At 43.9% G+C, this 19,760-nt stretch overlaps 1 protein-coding gene across 1 annotated transcript in view; it reads left to right on the plus strand.

The window, feature by feature from the left end:
* LOC126252263 (facilitated trehalose transporter Tret1-like) overlaps window positions 1-19,760 on the plus strand; it is a 53,165-nt gene that overhangs the window by 23,426 nt on the left and 9,979 nt on the right. The window contains exon 3 of the mRNA XM_049953135.1: window positions 3,821-4,033. Coding sequence (XP_049809092.1) covers window positions 3,821-4,033 — 213 coding nt within the window. The remainder of the gene's footprint in view (window positions 1-3,820; window positions 4,034-19,760) is intronic.

The raw sequence follows: 19,760 nt of genomic DNA on the forward strand, positions 1-19,760 counted from the left end.
AGAATTGTTTGGTTGGTTGGTTTATTTGGGGGAAAGGACCACACAGCGAGGTCATCGGTCACATCGGGATAGGGAAGGATGGGGAAGGAAGTCGGCCGTGCCCTTTCAAAGGAACCATTCCGGCTTTTGCCTGAAGCGATTTAGGGAAATCACGGAAAACCTAAGTCAGGATGGCCTGACGCAGGTCTGAACTGTTGTCCTCCCGATCAGTGTGCTAACCACTGCGCCACCTCGATCGGTGGAATTGGAGCTATAGTGACTTACATATCTGCCGGTGGTGTTTACGTGAGCTTAGCTACACTGTTATTGCCTTGTCTTCTGGGTACTTACTTTTCTTGGTCAGGCAGTGTGTTATGCACTGTAGGTTAAATAGCAGTAGTGTTATTTCTTTACTTAGGAAACTGGTATGGTGAATGGGCAAGTAGTTCTAGTTTTTATAGGGAGCAGATCTCCCTCGGGGCAGTAGCTTTGCGCTGTATGGCGTGCTAAATATTGGAAAATATTTGTCGAATATTGTGAAAAATCTTAAGTGAACAGAATACACTACTGGCCATTAAAATTGCTACACCACAAATATGACGTGCTACAGACGCGAAATTTAACCGACAGGAAGAAGATGCTGTGATATGCAAATGATTAGCTTTTCAGAGCATTCACACAAGGTTGGCGGCGTTGGCGACACCTACAACGTGCTGACATGAGGGAAGTTTCTAACCGATTTCTCATACACAAACAGCAGTTGACCGTCGTTACCTGGTGAAACGTTGTTGTGATGCCTCGTGTAAGGAGGAGAAATGCGTACCATCACTCTTCCGACTTTGATAAAGGTCGGATTGTAGCCTATCGCGATTCCGTTTTATCATATCGAGACATTGCTGCTCGCGTTGGTGGAGATCCAATGACTGTTGGCAGAATATAGAATCGGTGGGTTCAGCAGGGTAATATGGAACGCCGTGCTGGATCCCAACAGCCTCGTATGACTATCAGTCGAGATGACAGGCATCTTATCCTCATGGCTGTAACGGATCGTGCAGCTACGTCTCGATCCCTGAGTCAACAGATAGGGACGTTTGCAAGACAACAACCATCTGCACGAACATTTCGACGTCTGGTCAATGGTGGCCGAGCAACTGGCTCGTCACAATGCGCCAGTCACTACTCTCGATGAACTGTGGTATCGTGTTGAAGCTGCATGGGCAGCTGTACCTGTACACGCCATCCAAGCTCTGTTTGACTCAATGCTCAGGCGTATCAAGGCCGTTATTACGGCCAGAGGTGGTTGTTCTGGGTACTGATTTCTCAGGATCTGTGAACCCAAATTGCGTGAAAATGTAATCACATGTCAGTTCTAGTATAATGTATTTGTTCAATGAATATCCGTTTATCATCTGCATTTCTTCTAGCTGTAGCAATTTTAATGTCCAGTAGTGTAGTTAGCCGCTATGTAGAAGTATTTAGTTTGCTCGCCGGACAAAAAATTAGTCACTTCAGCGGGCACGTACATATGAACCGTTAAGACTTCACAGATGACACAGCGATCGAGTGAAGTGCTCAACTCCACGTGCACTGCATAGGGAAATAGCGATCAGTGAGGCAGTGTTTAAAGTGGTCGTTGTTCGTAGAACTGTGTAAATGTAAGGGCGTGACAGAACTGCAAAAAGGAGGAATCTTCTTTGGTCGGGCTCAAGGCCAGACTGTGACTGAAGTCACTTTTTTTGGTGTTTCGTGGTGGACTTTTCATTGTGTCTACAAGCAGTGATGTAACACGACGTCAGAATTATGGTCGGAAAAGAACCTGACTGAGAGCATCCGAAGAGATGGTCCACGGCTTTTGAATGAAAATTGCTGCCAAACCTGGCAAGAATTACTGGAGGCAGTCAATGAGGTTTCATCCCAACCTGCTACCGAGAGAATATTGAGACGGGAGTTGCACGCAATCAATATTCGGAGCTGGTCACTGCGTAAGAGACCACTGCTCACCCCTAAAGTTGCGCTCTGCCAAAACTACCGCTCGATAGTTTTGGTACACTACGTAAGTGATGTAGTAAGTCGTAGGATTAGAGGTAGTGTTGGTAGCATTGGTAGGGAAAGAATCATAAATGATTGCTTGAGAAAGGAACAACTGGGAGCCGACGACTTCTCTTTGTTTTTTGTTTGTTTGTTTTGCACGTAACTAGAATTGTACGTGGTTTAGTGTTAGTCCGTTGCCGATTCCAAAATATAAATTATGTTTTGTAAGTAAGAAAAATTAGTCGTTAGCGAAACTTCTGGGCTTTTGTGTAACTGAAGCAATTAAGTTTCGTGCAGGTAGATTTTGCATGCGCAAACATAAAAAGGTATGTAATTAATGCTGTTATTTTGTACTCAGTGGAGCATTCTTCAAACAAAGAAAAAAAGTTCAAATGTGTGTGAATTCCTAAGGGAACAAACTGCTGAGGTCATCAGTCCCTAGACCTACACACTACTTAAACTAACTTACACTAAGGATAACACACACACACGTCCATGCCCGAGGGAGGACTCGAACCTCCGGCGGGAGGAGCCTCACAATCCGTGACATGGCGCCTCAAACCAATCGGCCACTCAGCGCCATGATCATTCTTCAACACGATCAAAGACAAGACTTCCCTGTTATTATTAATAAATGTGAAAGCTGTTTATTAATACAGAAACATGTTTTACATAAGCTCGACGAAGTATTGAAGCCATGTTTCATATGGTTTTTTTTTAGTTTTTTTATTTTACCCTTTTTTTGGGTAAATTGCATTTCCTAGCGCCAGATGGTAAATTAGAATCACTTTCTTTTATTTTTGCTACAAAATTTCTCCGTTCTACGTTACAAATCAACAATTTTCGAATAAAACCTGAATTAAACATTGACAGTTTCATTTTTGCTATAAATAGTGTTTATTTCTACGTAACCGATGCAGGATAAGTATGTAGAGGGGAAACGTTCCGTAGATTACGCTGCCCTTTATGTATACTCAGTCGGTTTCGAGACAGTCCACCGCTTCCGGTCTGTAGGGGAAACTAGTAAGACACTGATCACAAACGCTAGCAAATGAGGTAACGTCCGACAGATGCACAACACACCTAACCACAGGCAACGCGGTTCTGATCTAACAGACCAAACGTACTTGGAAAACTTTCGTAGTCTACCCTTAGCTATGATAGCTTACGGCAGTTTTACAACTATTCTCATACCTGTTTTTCATGACGACAACAGCAAAGATCATCGGGCAATTGCCGGCCGGTGTGGCCTTGCGGTCCTAGGCGCTTCAGTCTGGAACCGCATGACCGCTACGGTCGCAGGTTCGAATCCTGCCTCGGGCATGGATGGGCGTGATGTGCTTAGGTTAGTTAGGTTTAAGTAGTTCTAAGATCTAGGGGACTGATGCCCACAGATGTTAAGTCTGCTCAGAGCCATTTGAACAACTTGAACCATCGGACAATTTTCTGAACACTCGCTCACTATTACATCTCGACTGGCCTGCAAAGTCTCCTGACTTGAACCCACAGGAAATCTGCGGGACATGTTGGAACAGTGGTAAAAAGCCGACACCCGCGTCCCCGCCGTTTGACGGAATTGCGCGATCAAATAGTCAACGAGTGGCTTAACCTGGACTTGATATATCTGCACAACCTTGTGGACTCATTTCCTTGTCGAATCCAGGCGGTTATCAAATCCGAGGTTGGAATTACACGGTATTAAAAGATAGTTGTAAAGATTTCTCTCAAGAGGTGACTATTTTTTTGTCTCGTGCGCTTAGTTATTTTAGGGTCCCTTCTAGTTGCGACGTGGTGCTTGTATCTTGGGCAGGTGATAACGTCGGCCAAGCAGCGGAAAGGCGGCGTGCTGTCCCTGGTGAGGTCCCGCGCTGCGGTGAAGGGCCTGGCCACTGGGGTGGGTCTCATGATCTGCGAGCAGCTGTCCGGCGTCAACGTCCTCATCTTCTTCTCCGTCAGCATCTTCGCCAGCGCCGGCATCGCCCTCGACGCCAACACTTGCTCCATCATACTGGGCTGCGTTCAGGTCAGTAGTCTCTTTTCACTGGCTTTTTGCTGGAAGCAATACATCCATTTACAAGTGCAACATCGTAATACGTCAAAGAAGGGGACGCGGCCATCCTTCTCCGCCACTATCGTGAAGTAAATACTAGGATGGATTGTATTCAGATATCCTATTAGGACAGACAATAGAAGTTTCTTCTACATGTCTGAGAAAAAAGGACACGCAGGTTTCAAAGTAGCCGTCTTCAGGACACTTTCTTCGATGTCTTCCACAAACGGATGGCAATAACAGGTGACATCTGGCTCTCTATCGTATCTCCATCTGTCTTTTCACAGACATTGTCATTGAATAAAAAGTAAGTGGCAGTCAGCACATGGGGAAATAGGTTCGTGAATTGAACACCAAACCTAACATCGATTAACCTTAATGAATCAAAGGAAAGTGAGTGAAGAGAGAGACCACATATAAATTTACTAAAATATCAGACTCATTCAAATGCAACCCCTCTAATCGACGTAAGAAATCTTCCGAGTCGTTAATGTGATGCACACACCAACCTACAAGCGTGCTCAGCGGAGTAGCGAGGTGTTTTGCTGTACGGTATGTCACAGTACGAATGTTAAAGTAGACCAAACAGCAACTCTTCCTTTGTGGATCTTCGGAAGGTCATTTAATATAGGCGGCACAGCACAGTAAAAATTAAGACTCTTGATAATCTCTTGCGATAAGAAACTTTTCTTCGGGATTTTGTTACCCTTTCTCCTAACACTTTTCGTTGGGTCAACACCGATGCTACGATACGGTGAATCAGGTAGTAAAAACTGCATCTACTGAACGTAATTCTGCTTGTTTAATACAACGGCGACAGCGCCACCGTCGGCGACCAAGATAATAATATCAGTATCCACCCTCAGTGAAAGCAAGGCACCTGCCTGAGCTACTATTACCGTATCCTACTTTTGGGCGAACACGGCCCAGTCAACACTTAACATGTGTCTCTCGTAACTTCGTCGGCAGCACCAGGAAGTAGTTTAAAAAGTATCTCCCCGTCAGACTGATCACAGAACTTTGAGACGTAGAATTAGACTTCGAGCAATGGAAACGTTCAAACTTCGTCGAAAGCTGGGCAGTTGCAGAACGAAGTTCCTTGTCAGACTGCGACCGAGAATACAGGGTCCAGCCGATCTCTGCAAAATGCCGAAATTTTCGAATCAGTCATTAAATAAAGCTGAAATAATTCCTTGGAAACAAAATTCAACTATTGGTGAGTATCTTGACGTTGGTCATATTTGATTGTGTTATTTTCCGGCGTGTGGTATGCATACCGATGTTTCCAGTTCCCTGGCATAGCGCTCTCTGGTTGCATTTCTGCATGAAAATGACATGGTTTACACCTTTCGAAATGACGGCGGTTGTCGAAATCGTCACCTTGCTGCAGTCCCATAAGTTTCAAATTATAGATTTGCATTCGTATAAAATAATTTACCAGTCAGACGCAGTACGACCATTAGAGATGTTGCGTGTCCACAGAACGCAATTAGAGCTTTTTGTGGATGGCCTATCGAAGTAATGCAGCTACAAAAGAAGATATTCTGTTGATATGTACGATAGATTCTCATTTTAGAAAGACGAAAAGTCTGCAAGCTCTTGGATCTGCGCCAGAAAAAATTTATTTGTGACTGATACACCGCTCGCCAGCGTACGTGCGTAAGTGCTAACCTATCTAAGTGAGCTGCCCAGACCAACATAGCCGTCGCCTTTATATAAACTCGATCTGTCGTTGAAAAACGCACAAAACTACACGTATTGTACATATTGCTATGAAAACTATAAATACTTTACATGATTCGCGCTTTTCCATTGATTCCTTCGAACTGTTAAAAATACCAGTTTCATTGTATTTTTATCAGAAAATCAAGCTTTGGTTGCACATAAAACTTATAACTAATAAAACTGCACAAAGATTACCGCTAGGGTAAATATTGTACATGGACTGGGGCGAGAATTCGACAAGCTTTTAGGTGGTGCCGTTAGGTTATTGCTGGGGCCCTTGATTTTTTGGGCTGCTTTCATCTTATTGAATGAAATTTGAAAATTAGCATTATTTCCTGTTATCTATATTAAACCTAACGATAATATTGTCGCTGCAATTATTGTTTTGCTCTTTATTATACACTAAAATCCTTTTTTATACCTCAAAATCAGTGTTCCGACTTATAACTCCAACTGTACTGCTTTAACACTGGGGGCCGAACCGCACAATAACCCTGGGTTCGGCATGGGGCGGCGGTGGGATGAGTGGACTGCTGTAGCCTGTTGTGGGGTTGTGAACCGCTGAGGGTACGACGGGGACGAAGCCTTTTCGTCGTTTCTAGGTCCCCATTTCAATACAATACAATACGAATTTATAATTAAATCAATACAATGAAATGAATATCCATAGTTGCATACAAGCGTTGATATACGTCAAAGGGAACAGTTGAAAATGTGTACCCCCACCGGGACTCGACCCCGGGATCTCCAGCTTACATGGCAGACGCTCTCTCCATGTGAGCCACCGAGGACACAGAGGATAGTGCGATTGCAGGGACTTATCTCTGGCACATTCCCAACTTATTGTCCCGCACTATACGCGTCTGCCATATAAGCAGGAGATCCCGGTTTCGAGTCCTGGTCGGGGCACAGATTTTCAACTGTCCCCGTTGACGTATATCAACGCCTGTATGCAGCTAAGGGTATTCATTTCATTGTAGTGATTTAATTTTAAATTCATTCTATCGAGCTGCACGTCACAGATGGTATCTGTTCTTTCGGTCGTCCGAAAGAACAGATACCATCTTCATCTATACAATACAGTACACCAGAATATGATGTCGTAAGACATTATGGAATGAAAATATGAAATATATGGAAGCTTTATGACATTTTCATCTTTAAAGTCTATTATTATGCGTAATGCAAAAGTTGCAGTGCTCAGGCGTAGATAAGATCTGTGACGTGAGTTCTGGCTTTCGTCGTTATGGACGTCTGTGTAGTACGTTCTCTCTTGTTTATTGATTTCCCCTCGAGAATTAATTAGAACGATGTTGTCGGTTATTACTTATCAAGAAAGATCATAATGCATACATGTAGTTATAAGTATCTGTTAGACGACCCTTCTCGAAAACGGGAATAACGTGCATATTTTTTCCCCAAAAAGACTTAAAAATAATTTCGGGCGGACCCGAAGGGTGTGTTATAGGACCACACATTTCACAATATTAAATGATCTTGTGGATCACTTCGAAAGCTCCATGAGACTATAGGCAGATGGCGCTATTGTACGTAGGGAAGTCGCAACGCTAGAAAATTGTACTGGAATGAAGAAAGATCTGCTAAGGAGTAACTTTTGGTGTAGGAATTGTCAGTTACCTCCAGCACAAAGTAATCTAACATATTGTGCACAATTAGGCAGAAAGAACTGTTACTGGGTGATTACATAATAGCCGAAAGATGGCTGGAAGCAATCTAATCTATTAAATTCCTGGTAGTATACGTATATAGAAATTTAAAGCGAAACGAGCACGTAACACTAAACGAAGGAAGCCCAGTTACAGACAGATGCATTGGAAGAATTTTAAGGAACTGTACTTCATCCACGAAGGACGTTGTGTAATATGCATGATAGTCGTTCAATAAGTAAGGCAATATATTTTTTTCTGGAAGCAGACTCTTTTATTCGGATTACAATACGCCATATTATTCCCCACTCCTTTAACTACAAAAACTTGTTTTTCATCATATTCTCCGTTCAATTCGATGGCCTTACGCCACCTTACTGGGAGCACCTGTACGCCCACATGATACCACTACAATTGGCAACGTCTTGCTGCATCAATTATGTCCTCATCATCCACGTAGTGCTTCCTGGTAATGCATCCTCCATTGCACCAAACCGATGGAACTCGTCACAGATGGTCCTTCGTTGCTCTTTACTGTCTTTTGTTAGGCGGCGAGGAGCCCAGCTGGCAAACACACTTGAGTACCTCAGCTGATGGACGAGTGCGTGAGCACTACCAACAAACACGTCCTGTTGTGCGGCGTGGTGTTTCATTGTGATCCTACCGAGCTAGGTGGCGCAGTGTTCACTGGACTCTCATTCGGGAGGACGACGGTTCAGTCCCGCGTACGGCCATCCTGATTTAGGTTTTCCGTGATTTCCCTAAATCGCTTCAGGGAAATGCCAGGATGGTTCCTGTGAAAGTGCACGACCGTCTTCCTTCTCCATTCTTCCTTGGCGCGATGGGACCGATGACCTCGCTGTTTGGTCCCCTTCCCCAAATCCAACCAACCATTGTGATCTGTCGAACACTTCAGTATTTGCAGGAGTCGCAGCTGAGGGCGGTCGGCCGTCACGTGTGCCACTGCACACGTTTGCGCGACCTTGTTGCACACTCCTCGTCTAACGACTCACAATGCTTTTGTCCACTGTCAGGTCCCCGTAGATGTTCTGCCAGCACCTATAGATATCTGTGATGTTCTAGTTTTTCGCTAAAAGAAGCTCAATGACAGCACTCTACTTCCAACGCACCTGCGTTACAGACGCCATTTTGAACGCTGCCACCTATCGGAACCTCATGTAACTATAGGGCATGAGGCTAAAATATCCACGCTGTCTCATAACGAATTCCGCATTTTTCAGCCGTAACTAGCCGAGAAAAAAAAATATGTTGCCTTACTTATAAACGCCCCTCTCTATAATTTTTTAAATATTTTTATACCGAAGGCATTTATAAAAAATAATTTTTTTTCTTTGTGGAGATGTAAGATATGTAGCTTAATCTTAGCAAACGTGTTACAGCACATGAGAGTACATCCAATTTCATCAACAACGTAGCAAGTAGCTTGTTGTGTCAACGTCCAGGAAAATGCTGGTGGTAACTAGCTAGAACTCTTTCCCCGATTTTTGGCCTGGTACGCTCTCGTTTTGATCTTTGAATCACTCTCTGTAACGTATTCAGTATAAATATTCATAGGAAAGCTGCTTTTCTATTAAACAGTCGTTTACTGGCACATGATAGCTGAGCGGGGTGGCCGAGCGGTTCAAGGCGCTACAGACTGCAACCGCGCGACCCCTACGGTCGCAGGTTCGAATCCTGCCTCGGGCATGGATGTGTGTGATGTCCTTAGGTTAGTTAGGTTTAAGTAATTCTAGGTTCTAGGGGACTGATGACCTCAGAAGTTAAGTCCCATATTGCTTAGAGCCATTTGAACCATTGCTTTTGGCACATGATATGAAACTGTGTGGCGAGGAAGTATTAATCAGTACAGCAAGTCTAGTTATATCACAGTTCTTCTGTCATTAAATCAGTTTTTGAAAACTCAAAATTGAAGTGATTGCTGCAAGATCCTCTGAACGTGGTCTACGTACACTCCTGGAAATGGAAAAAAGAACACATTGACACCGGTGTGTCAGACCCACCATACTTGCTCCGGACACTGCGAGAGGGCTGTACAAGCAATGATTACACGCACGGCACAGCGGACACACCAGGAACCGCGGTGTTGGCCGTCGAATGGCGCTAGCTGCGCAGCATTTGTGCACCGCCGCCGTCAGTGTCAGCCAGTTTGCCGTGGCATACGGAACTCCATCGCAGTCTTTAACACTGGTAGCATGCCGCGACAGCGTGGACGTGAACCGTATGTGCAGTTGACGGACTTTGAGCGAGGGCGTATAGTGGGCATGCGGGAGGCCGGGTAGACGTACCGCCGAATTGCTCAACACGTGGGGCGTGAGGTCTCGACAGTACATCGATGTTGTCGCCAGTGGTCGGCGGAAGGTGCACGTGCCCGTCGACCTGGGACCGGACCGCAGCGACGCACGGATGCACGTCAAGACCGTAGGATCCTACGCAGTGCCGTAGGGGACCGCACCGCCACTTCCCAGCAAATTAGGGACACTGTTGCTCCTGGGGTATCGGCGAGGACCATTCGCAACCGTCTCCATGAAGCTGGGCTACGGTCCCGCACACCGTTAGGCCGTCTTCCGCTCACGCCCCAACATCGTGCAGCCCGCCTCCAGTGGTGTCGCGACAGGCGTGAATGGAGGGACGAATGGAGACGTGTCGTCTTCAGCGATGAGAGTCGCTTCTGCCTTGGTGCCAATGATGGTCGTATGCGTGTTTGGCGCCGTGCAGGTGAGCGCCACAATCAGGACTGCATACGACCGAGGCACACAGGGCCAACACCCGGCATCATGGTGTGGGGAGCGATCTCCTACACTGGCCGTACACCACTGGTGATCGTCGAGGGGACACTGAATAGTGCACGGTACATCCAAACCGTCATCGAACCCATCGTTCTACCATTCCTAGACCGGCAAGGGAACTTGCTGTTCCAACAGGACAATGCATGTCCGCATGTATCCCGTGCCACCAAACATGCTCTAGAAGGTGTAAGTCAACTACCCTGGCCAGCAAGATCTCCGGATCTGTCCCCCATTGAGCATGTTTGGGACTGGATGAAGCGTCGTCTCACGCCGTCTGCACGTCCAGCACGAACGCTGGTCCAACTGAGGCGCCAGGTGGAAATGGCATGGCAAGCCGTTCCACAGGACTACATCCAGCATCTCTACGATCGTCTCCATGGGAGAATAGCAGCCTGCATTGCTGCGAAAGGTGGATATACACTGTACTAGTGCCGTCATTGTGCATGCTCTGTTGCCTGTGTCTATGTGCCTGTGGTTCTGTCAGAGTGATCATGTATCTGACGCCAGGAATGTGTCAATAAAGTTTCCCCTTCCTGGGACAATGACTTCACGGTGTTCTTATTTCAATTTCCAGGAGTGTATTTGGAAGAAGATGTTGTTATAATGAAACTTACAAAAGCATCGTTAGACTGATACTCCAGTATTTCAAGTCAGTTTGGAACCCATACCAGATAGGATTGACAGTTAAAATATAAAAGACCCAGGTAGTGCACCTTCTTTGGACACGGGTTCGTTGGAGGGCACGAAAGCGTCATTCAGCTCCAGTGGCAGACGATACAAGAATGATGCTGTGCTTTATGGCGTGATTTACTTAGTCTGGGTTTGCAGAAGAGTCGGTTATAATATTGCCCCATTCTATGTGTTTTTTACGGATTGATCAAGAAGGCAAAATTAGAGGGAATCTAGGTTATGCCATTCCAGGTCACGTGCTCACCGGCGGATAGCCTGGTGCACACACGCACAGGTCGGTAGAGGTGGGCAAATAGCTGACGCAGAGAAGTCTTGTAGACGGGCCGTAGCGTAGACGATCATAGTTTTTATAGTGGCCGGGTACCCAGTGTTGCCAACTCTGCAAAGCGAAATAAGCTAAATCTGTCTTCAAAAGCAAACCAGAAAAGCTGAAATAAAATAAGATCTATTACGAGCAGTCTTATTCTTGCGAGAATTTATTTACAGTGTACAGAGAGTATTAGGGAAAGAAAACTGCTTGAAGCCAGGCGTCAATGACAACGAAATCCTAAGTTCAGGCTGGAATGTTTATTGTAAGGATAGGTTAGTCGCAAATGGTAGCGATGTGTTTATTGCAGTAAAAAAATTCGATAAAATCTAGCGAGGTTATCACGGATTCCGAATGTGAATTAATCTGGGTGAAATTGAGTATCAAAGAAAGGTCAGAAATGGTGGTCGGATGTCGGATGCTTATATAGACCACTGGGTCAGGATCTGTAACTGTAGAGCGCTTCAGACAGAACTTGCAGAATATCATTAGTAATTTTCCTGATCATTCCGTTGTAATAGGGGATGACTTCAACTTGTCAGGTATTGATTGGTAGTGCTATGCCATCAAAACTGGTGCCAGAGACAGGGAATCGTGTTACATTGTTCTGGATGTCTAGTCCGAAAGTTACCTTGAGCAGATGGTTAGAGAACCAACTCGTGAGTGTAACGTCTTAGACCTTCTGGTAACAAACAGACCTGAACATATCGAGTCAATTAACGTAGAGGAAGGTTTCAGCGATCATAATGCTGTGACAGCATCTATGACAACGGGTCCTACAAGGAATGTTAAGAAAGCTCAGCAAGGGTGACAGGATACAAATTTCAGAATATCTCAGCAGCCAGCGTAATATATTCGTTGATGTGGAGAACAAATGGAAGAAATTCGAAGGCATCGTTCAATATGGTCTAGACAAGTATGTTCCGAGTAAGGTTTTAAGGGATGGGAAATATCCACCATGGTTTAATAGCCATGTCAGAAAAGCGCAACGTAAACAAAGAGCACTTCATCTTAGATTTAAGAGAAGTAAAATTCTAGCTGACAAACAAAAGCTGAACGTAGCGAAAGTAAGCGTATGGAGAGCAATGAGAGAAGCGTTCAATGATTTTGAAAGTAAGACGTTGTCAACAGACCTGTGTAAATACCCCAAGTGATTTTGGTCGTACATAAAATCAGTAAGTGGGTCAAAATCATCTATTCATTCTTTCAGCGACCACACCGGCACCGAAACGGAAGATAACACAGAGAAGGCCGAAATACTGAATTCGGTGTTCCGAAGCTGTTTCACCGCCGACGATCGTAACAGTGTCCCTCCTTTCAATTGTCGTGCGAACATCGAAATAGCAGATACTGAGATAACCGATCGCGGCATGGAAAAGCAGCTACAATCGCTTAGTAGCGGGAAGGCTTCAGGACCAGATGATATACCTATAAGATTCTATAAAGATTATGCGAAAGAACTTGCTCCCCTTCTAACAGTAATTTCTCGTAGATCGCTTGTGCAACGAAAGGCAACTAACGACAGAAAAAAAGCGCAGGTCATTACCGTTTTTAGGAAAGACCGTAAGACAGATCCTCACAATTATGGCTCTGAGCACTATGCGACTTAACTTCTGAGGTCATCAGTCGCCTAGAACTTAGAACTAATTAAACCTAACTAACCTAAGGACATCACACACATCCATGCCCGAGGCAGGATTCGAACCTGGGATCGGAGCGGTCGCTCGGCTCCAGACTGTAGCGCCTAGAACCGCACGGCCACTCCGGCCGCCTCACAATTATAGACCTATATCGTTGACGTCAATCTGTTGTAGAATTATGGAACATGTTTTATATTCAAGAATTATGACGTTCTTGGAAAATGATTATCTCCTCTATAAAAATCATCATGGATGCCGCAAACAGAGATCCTGCGAAACTCAGCTCGCTCTGCTCCTCCATGAGATACACAGCGCAGTGGACAACCGCGCTCAGGTTGACGCTTTGTTCCTTGATTTCGGTAGGGCTTTGACACCATCCCGCATTGCCTTTTAATGAAAAAAAAAACGAGCTTACGGAGTATCGGAGCAGACCTGCGATTGGATTCAAGACTATCTTGCAGATTGAACTCAACACGTCGCCCTTAACGGAACTAAATCGACAAATGTAAAGGTAATATCCGGAGTACCACAGCGAAGTGTGATAGGACCGTTGCTGTTGACAATATACTATATAAATGATCTAGTAGAAAGAGTCGGATGCTCTTTAAGGCTTCTCGCATATGATGCAGTTGTTTATACCAAAGCCAGAAGATAGTAAGAATTTGCAGAACGACCTGCAGAGAATTTATGAATGGTGCAGACTCTGGCAGTTGATCCTGAACGTAAATACACGTAACATATTGCGCATACATAGGAAAAGAAATCCACTACTGTACAGCTTCACTATTGATAACAAACAGCTGGAGACGACGTCTCCCGTAAAATATGTAGGCGTAACTATCCAGAGCGACCTTAAGGGGCTCCGGAACGCCCTATACTTGCAATGTTAAAATAACGCTTATAAATTACATCTTTCCTCACAAAGTACGAGGGCGGTTCAGAAAGTAACCTCCGATTGGTCACAGTGCGGGTTGTGGGGGGAGTAGCGACGCCATCTGTGCGTTCACGCACTCAACAGGTCAGTCGGCATCAAGCCGTGGTCGAGTGAACGTCGTACCTGCGCTAGTTTAGTTTTTGTGGCAGTTTGAAATGTGTGCTGCAATAGAAAACCCCGCCAAATGTGAAGTGCGTGCTGTCATAAGGTTTTTGACAGCCAAAGGATATTCTGCAGCAGCTATTCATCGTGAGCTTTGTGCCGTGTACGGACCAAGAGTTATGAGTGAAGGAGTTGTCCGTGAATGGGTACGTTTATTTAAAAGTGGACGAGAAAACGTTCATGATGAAGAGAGGAGTGGTAGACCATCATTGGTGACTGACGAACTCGTTCAGACAGTTGATGCAAAAGTTCGTGAAAATCGACGTTTCTCAATGGCGGAGTTGTCTACTGGTTTTCCACAGATTTCTAAGACTCTCTTGTACGAGATAGTGACAGCAAGATTGGGTTACCGTAAGTTCTGTGCACGATGGGTGGCCAAAATTCTTACCGACCACCACAAAACTCAAAGAATGGCCTCTGCATTAGACTTTCTGTCACGTTATGAGGACGAAGGAGAACCATTGTTAAACAGAATCGTGACCGGTGACGAAACCTGGATTAAGTACGTGAACCCTGAGACAAAAGAACAATCAAAGATGTGGGCACATTCAAATTCGCCTACCAAACCAAGAAAAGCCTCGCAAGATTTTTCTGCCATAAAACTGATGGCAACGGTGTTTTGGGATGCCAAAGGGGTGTTGTTGGTTGAATTCATGGAACGTGATACGACCATTAATCAAGACGTGTACTGTGAAACAATAAAAAAATTACGACGGGCTATACAGAACAAACGCCGTGGTATGCTGACTTCCGGTATCGTTTTTTTGCACGATAACGCCCGTCCTCACTCTGCTCGCAGAACAACGGCCCTTCTTGAGTCCTTCAAGTGGGACGTTATCAACCATCCACCTTACAGCCCAGACCTGGCGCCAAGTGATTATCACCTCTTCATGCATTTGAAGAAATGGCTCGGGTCACAGCGGTTTGATGACGACGGAGAGCTCAAAGATGCGGTCACAGGCTGGCTCCAGGCACAAGCGGGTGATTTTTATGCAGAAGGAATTTCAAAGCTTGTGAAGAGATACAATAAGTGCCTCAATCGCTATGGAGACTATGTAGAAAAATAGTGCAAAGATGTAGTTGTAAGATGTATATATTAAAATATTTTTATTTAACTTGGTGTATTTTTTTAAATCAACCGGAGGTTACTTTCTGAACGGCCCTCGTATTTGAGGTAGGAAGTTGAACTTTTTACAGATTATTTATTGGAATATGGGCTACAACTTAACACAGGGATTTTACAAAATTTTAGTTCAGTTATTAAAGATGATTTTTTTTCAATTGTAATGAAAATTCACAACTTTTTTTTGCAATTTTTTATTTATATATTCAAAAATATACAGTTTTTTGGAAAAAGGCTGTGTTAAATTATGCAGAAGGTACTGTGTAACATTTACTGAAAGTTTGAAACAAATATGTTTGGAAGATCCTTAGAAAACATGTAATTAGTATGAGAAAATAAAAGTTTTGGGAATCGAGCGACAAAGATTGGATTAACTTTTTAGTGCATTCCAGGTCCATAGGATGGATTATCTTCATCCTCTGCAAACTCCTCCTCCAGCTTCCTCTTGTTCCTCCTCCTGTTTACTCTTGCTTGTATTTCTAGATTCTTTACAGCCCTGTCTGCAGCCCGAAGGCGTTCCTTGTCTAAAGCAAGCATCGCTCGTACCATGTTAGAACCTATCTTCATTCCCATATTTCTAAATACCTTGCACCTTACAATGTTGCCATCATTGAAAGTCGCAACAGCATCATACACACCAAAGTGAAGTGTTTCTATTCCAACAAATACAGTCTTGGGGATTCTCGACCATATAACACTATTTACACTTTCATTGGGGTTTTGAGTTTTTCCGTGAATACACTTTTTCAACAGTTCAGGTGCTGCTAAGTCTCTGAAAATAGGTTTTATCACCTCCATTATTGCATGAGGCAGACTATGCTTATGAGTGTACACTTCACCAGTTATCAATCCTTTGTTATATTTACACCAACTGTCTTCTTCTTTGGGACACAAGCTATGTTGGGGATTTTCATCGTCTTTATTGGTTACAGTAATAACACATACCTTTGGCTTTCCAACATTTCTCCTTTTCTTAAAAGCCTTCAGAGGATTTCTAATAACTTTACTTTTACTCATTATTATACTTCAACAAAACAGAGACTCAAGAAACAGAATTAATTACGAATATTTTCGAGATAACGACAGAGTAAATAAACATGAAACAATCGACAATCACACCAGCGATATATATTGAACCATCACAGGTTAGCCACAACACATACTTTATCTCGCATCACTAAAATGTACCTGATGAACACGGACGTTAATAATAACACCATTTGACAGCAGTTTAACAGCGCTACAGTGGGTCACGCCCATGTAGAACACATTTCAAAAAAAATTTAAAAATAGTTGTATTCTTCGGAATTGAATAAATTATATATCTATTAAAAGGTAATAGTCTGCAGATTCAGAAAACGCAAAAAGTAAAAATTGAACTTTTCATGATTTTGAGCCTTTCCGGAGCCCCTTAAGTGGAATGACCATATAAAACAAATAATGGGAAAAGCAGACACCAGACTCAAATTAATCTGAAGAATCTTAAGTAAATGTAACTCATCGACGAAAGAAGTGGCTTATAAGGCGCTTGTTCGCCCGATTCTTGAGTATTGTTCATCTATCTGGGATCACTTCCTGGTAGGACAGAGAGAGGAGATAGAGGAGATCCAACGAAGAGCGGCGCGTTACCTCACGGGATCGTTTAGCTGGCGAGAGAGCGTTACGGAGACGTTACAAGAGAGACGTTGTGCATCCCGGAGAGATTTATTATTGAAATTTCGGGACAGAAGTTTTCAGGAGGAGTGAGGCAACACATTACTTGCCCCCACATACATCTCGCGTATTGACAACAAGGAGAAAATTCTAGAAATTAGAGCCAATACAGAGACTTACTGACAACCATTCTTCCCACTCACTATTCGCGAGTGGAACAGGGTTGGAGGGATCCGATAGTGGAACCGAAAGTACCCTCCGCCACACACCATTAGGTAGCTTGAGGAGTATGATGTAGATGTAGATGTAGATTAATTATACAGTGTAACAGACTAGCATGAATTATTATTCATTTTATTAATTTAGAATCTGCTGGGCATTATAGCAATACAAACAATTCATGAATTATTATTCATTTTATTAATTTAGAATCTGCTGGGCATTATAGCAATACAAACAATTAACTGAGAATGTATAAAATTATTTGAACTTTATATCCTTGATGATACAGAAACAATAGAACCTGCATTTTAAAAGTTCAAAATATCCATCATTATACATTTTAATTTAAATATCAATTTATACCCATGAAAAGAATATTTAGTCTGCTTCTTTCAATTCATCAATGAATTGTATTGAGGTTGACACCTTAGCAAACTACTGCCTGAATAGAAGTTCGCTGTCCCTGTCCTCAGTTCCGTCGCTAGCACATTGTTCATAGCAGCAGTGAAGCGTATGACTTCTGATTCAACTCGCGTAAATCGACACCTTCATTATTGCGAAGTTGTGATACTCTTCTGCCGTCAACTATGCTGCAGCAGTGTTTCCAGTAACACTCTCAACTGTTTATATTTAATGTTTTTTTTGTTTTGTTTTTGTGTATGTGTATTATGACGAGCCCACAACACACTCTAACATAGTTTTAATTTGCTTTGTTGTGCTTTTTAATTCAGTCTAATAATGCATTTTCGTTGGAAATTAAAGTGTGTTTTGCAATCTTAGTTGCGACGTGTATTTTAATGCTTTCCTATAGTTAAGAAAAAGAAAGCCAGAAAAGACCAAGTGATTATGAGAAAGGCCGTACTTCCACCGAAGTCACTCATCTGCCAGCTAAAAGGTAAAAAGAAACCAGGGGTAGCTCTAAAAAGCTGATTTTGCAATACTGCGGGTGCCTGTGGGCGGGAATGGTCAACTGGGTAGTGCATAAGCAGAAGGCGAGAATATGGCTAGCTACCTGGCGAGCAGCCTATCCAAGCTACTTCTGCCCGCAAGCGAGCTGGTAAGTAACCCCACGTACCCGAGGTCCTATGGGGCAGCGATGCAACAGCCTAATTTAGGACATGCATAGGCTTCCTGGCATCATCCACGGCTCAACAGTAATGAGGAGAAAGTGGCATTGGTACACGAAGTACCATTCTCCAAGCACTATCATGTGGCTTGCAGACTATGGACATACAGGAGATGGACAAAAATATGCAGACACCAAACACACAATATATTAGAATGCCTAATACAGTGTACGAAACCCATTGGCATTCATAACAGCTTTCAATCGTCCCGTAAAGGATAAATACCGATGAACCTCGTGCAACTACAGTAGACCTGGAGAACTGACTACAGGTCCTGAATGTGTGTCAAGGGAATCTTATAGAATTCTTCCTGCAAAATAATAGCAAGTTAAGGTAACGATGATGCAGGTAGAGAGCTATCACAGACCCTTCTCTCCAAAGCAGACCACAAAGGCTTAATATTATTGAGATATGCTGACTGTGGTAGCCAGTAGGGATTCGAAAATTCGCCCTCGCGCTCACGAAACCAGTTGTGGACTGTGCGAGCTGTGTGAATAGGGTCCCTATCGTCCTGCAACACCGCGTCGCCATTGGGGAAGAAACATTAAGCCATGGGATAGACCTGTCCAGCCAAAAAGGTCACAGATTCCTTGGCAGTAACACGATCTTTGAGAATACTCATGGAGCCCTTGGAGTACCACGATAAGATTGCGCCCCCCCCCCCCCCCCCCAAATTGGTTCACTCTTGGGATATAAACTCGGCCACAAGCTTGAACCAATGTCAACAAGATTCATCCGGTCAAACGACTTTTTCGATTGCTCTATAGTCCAGGTTTTATAGGTTTGCCACTACGTTTTCCTGTTATGGTCATCCACATTAATGATGAGTGGGTTGGAATTACAGCTCGCCCTGCAAGTAGCAGCTCATAGCGTTCCCATCGCGTTGATCTGGTGTTGACAGCGTTCGCCGTTGCGGTATTCAGTTTTGTAGTGGTTTTTTCAGCTGTCGTCCACTTGTTTTTCATCACATTCCCCATCAACGACAGTCTGTCACGATCAAGACACACTTTTATCCGCATTGTGACTTAGCGAATGATGTTTATCCACGTTTCCTTTATTTGGTATAAATCTCCGATATCGTGCCTCCCGAAACATTAGAAACGTCTACTATCTTCGTTCATCTACATTTACATCTACATTTATACTCCGCAAGCCACCCAACGGTGTGTGACGGAAGGCACTTTACGAGCCACTCTCATTACCCTCCTTTCCTTTTCCAGTCGCGTATGGTTCGCAGGAAGAATGACTCCCGGAAAGCCTCCGTGCGCGTTCGAATCTCTCTAATTTTACATTCGTGATCTCCTCGGGATGTATAACTAGGGGGAAGCAATATATTCGATACCTCATCCAGAAACGCACCCTCTCGAAACCTGGACAGCAAACTACACCGCGATGCAGAGCGCCTCTCTTACAGAGTCTGCCACTTTGCTAAACATCTCCGTAACGCTATCACGCTTACCAAATACCACTGTGACGAAACGCGCCGCTCTTCTTTGGATCTTCTCTACCTCCTCCGTCAACCCGACCTGGTACGGATCCCACACTGATGAGCAATACTCAAGTATAGGTCGAACGACTGTTTTGTAAGCCACCTCCTTTGTTGATGGACTACATTTTCTAAGGACTCTCCCAATGAATCTCAA

This window comes from Schistocerca nitens, chromosome 4, assembly GCF_023898315.1.
Source record: "Schistocerca nitens isolate TAMUIC-IGC-003100 chromosome 4, iqSchNite1.1, whole genome shotgun sequence".
Lineage (NCBI taxonomy): Eukaryota > Metazoa > Arthropoda > Insecta > Orthoptera > Acrididae > Schistocerca > Schistocerca nitens.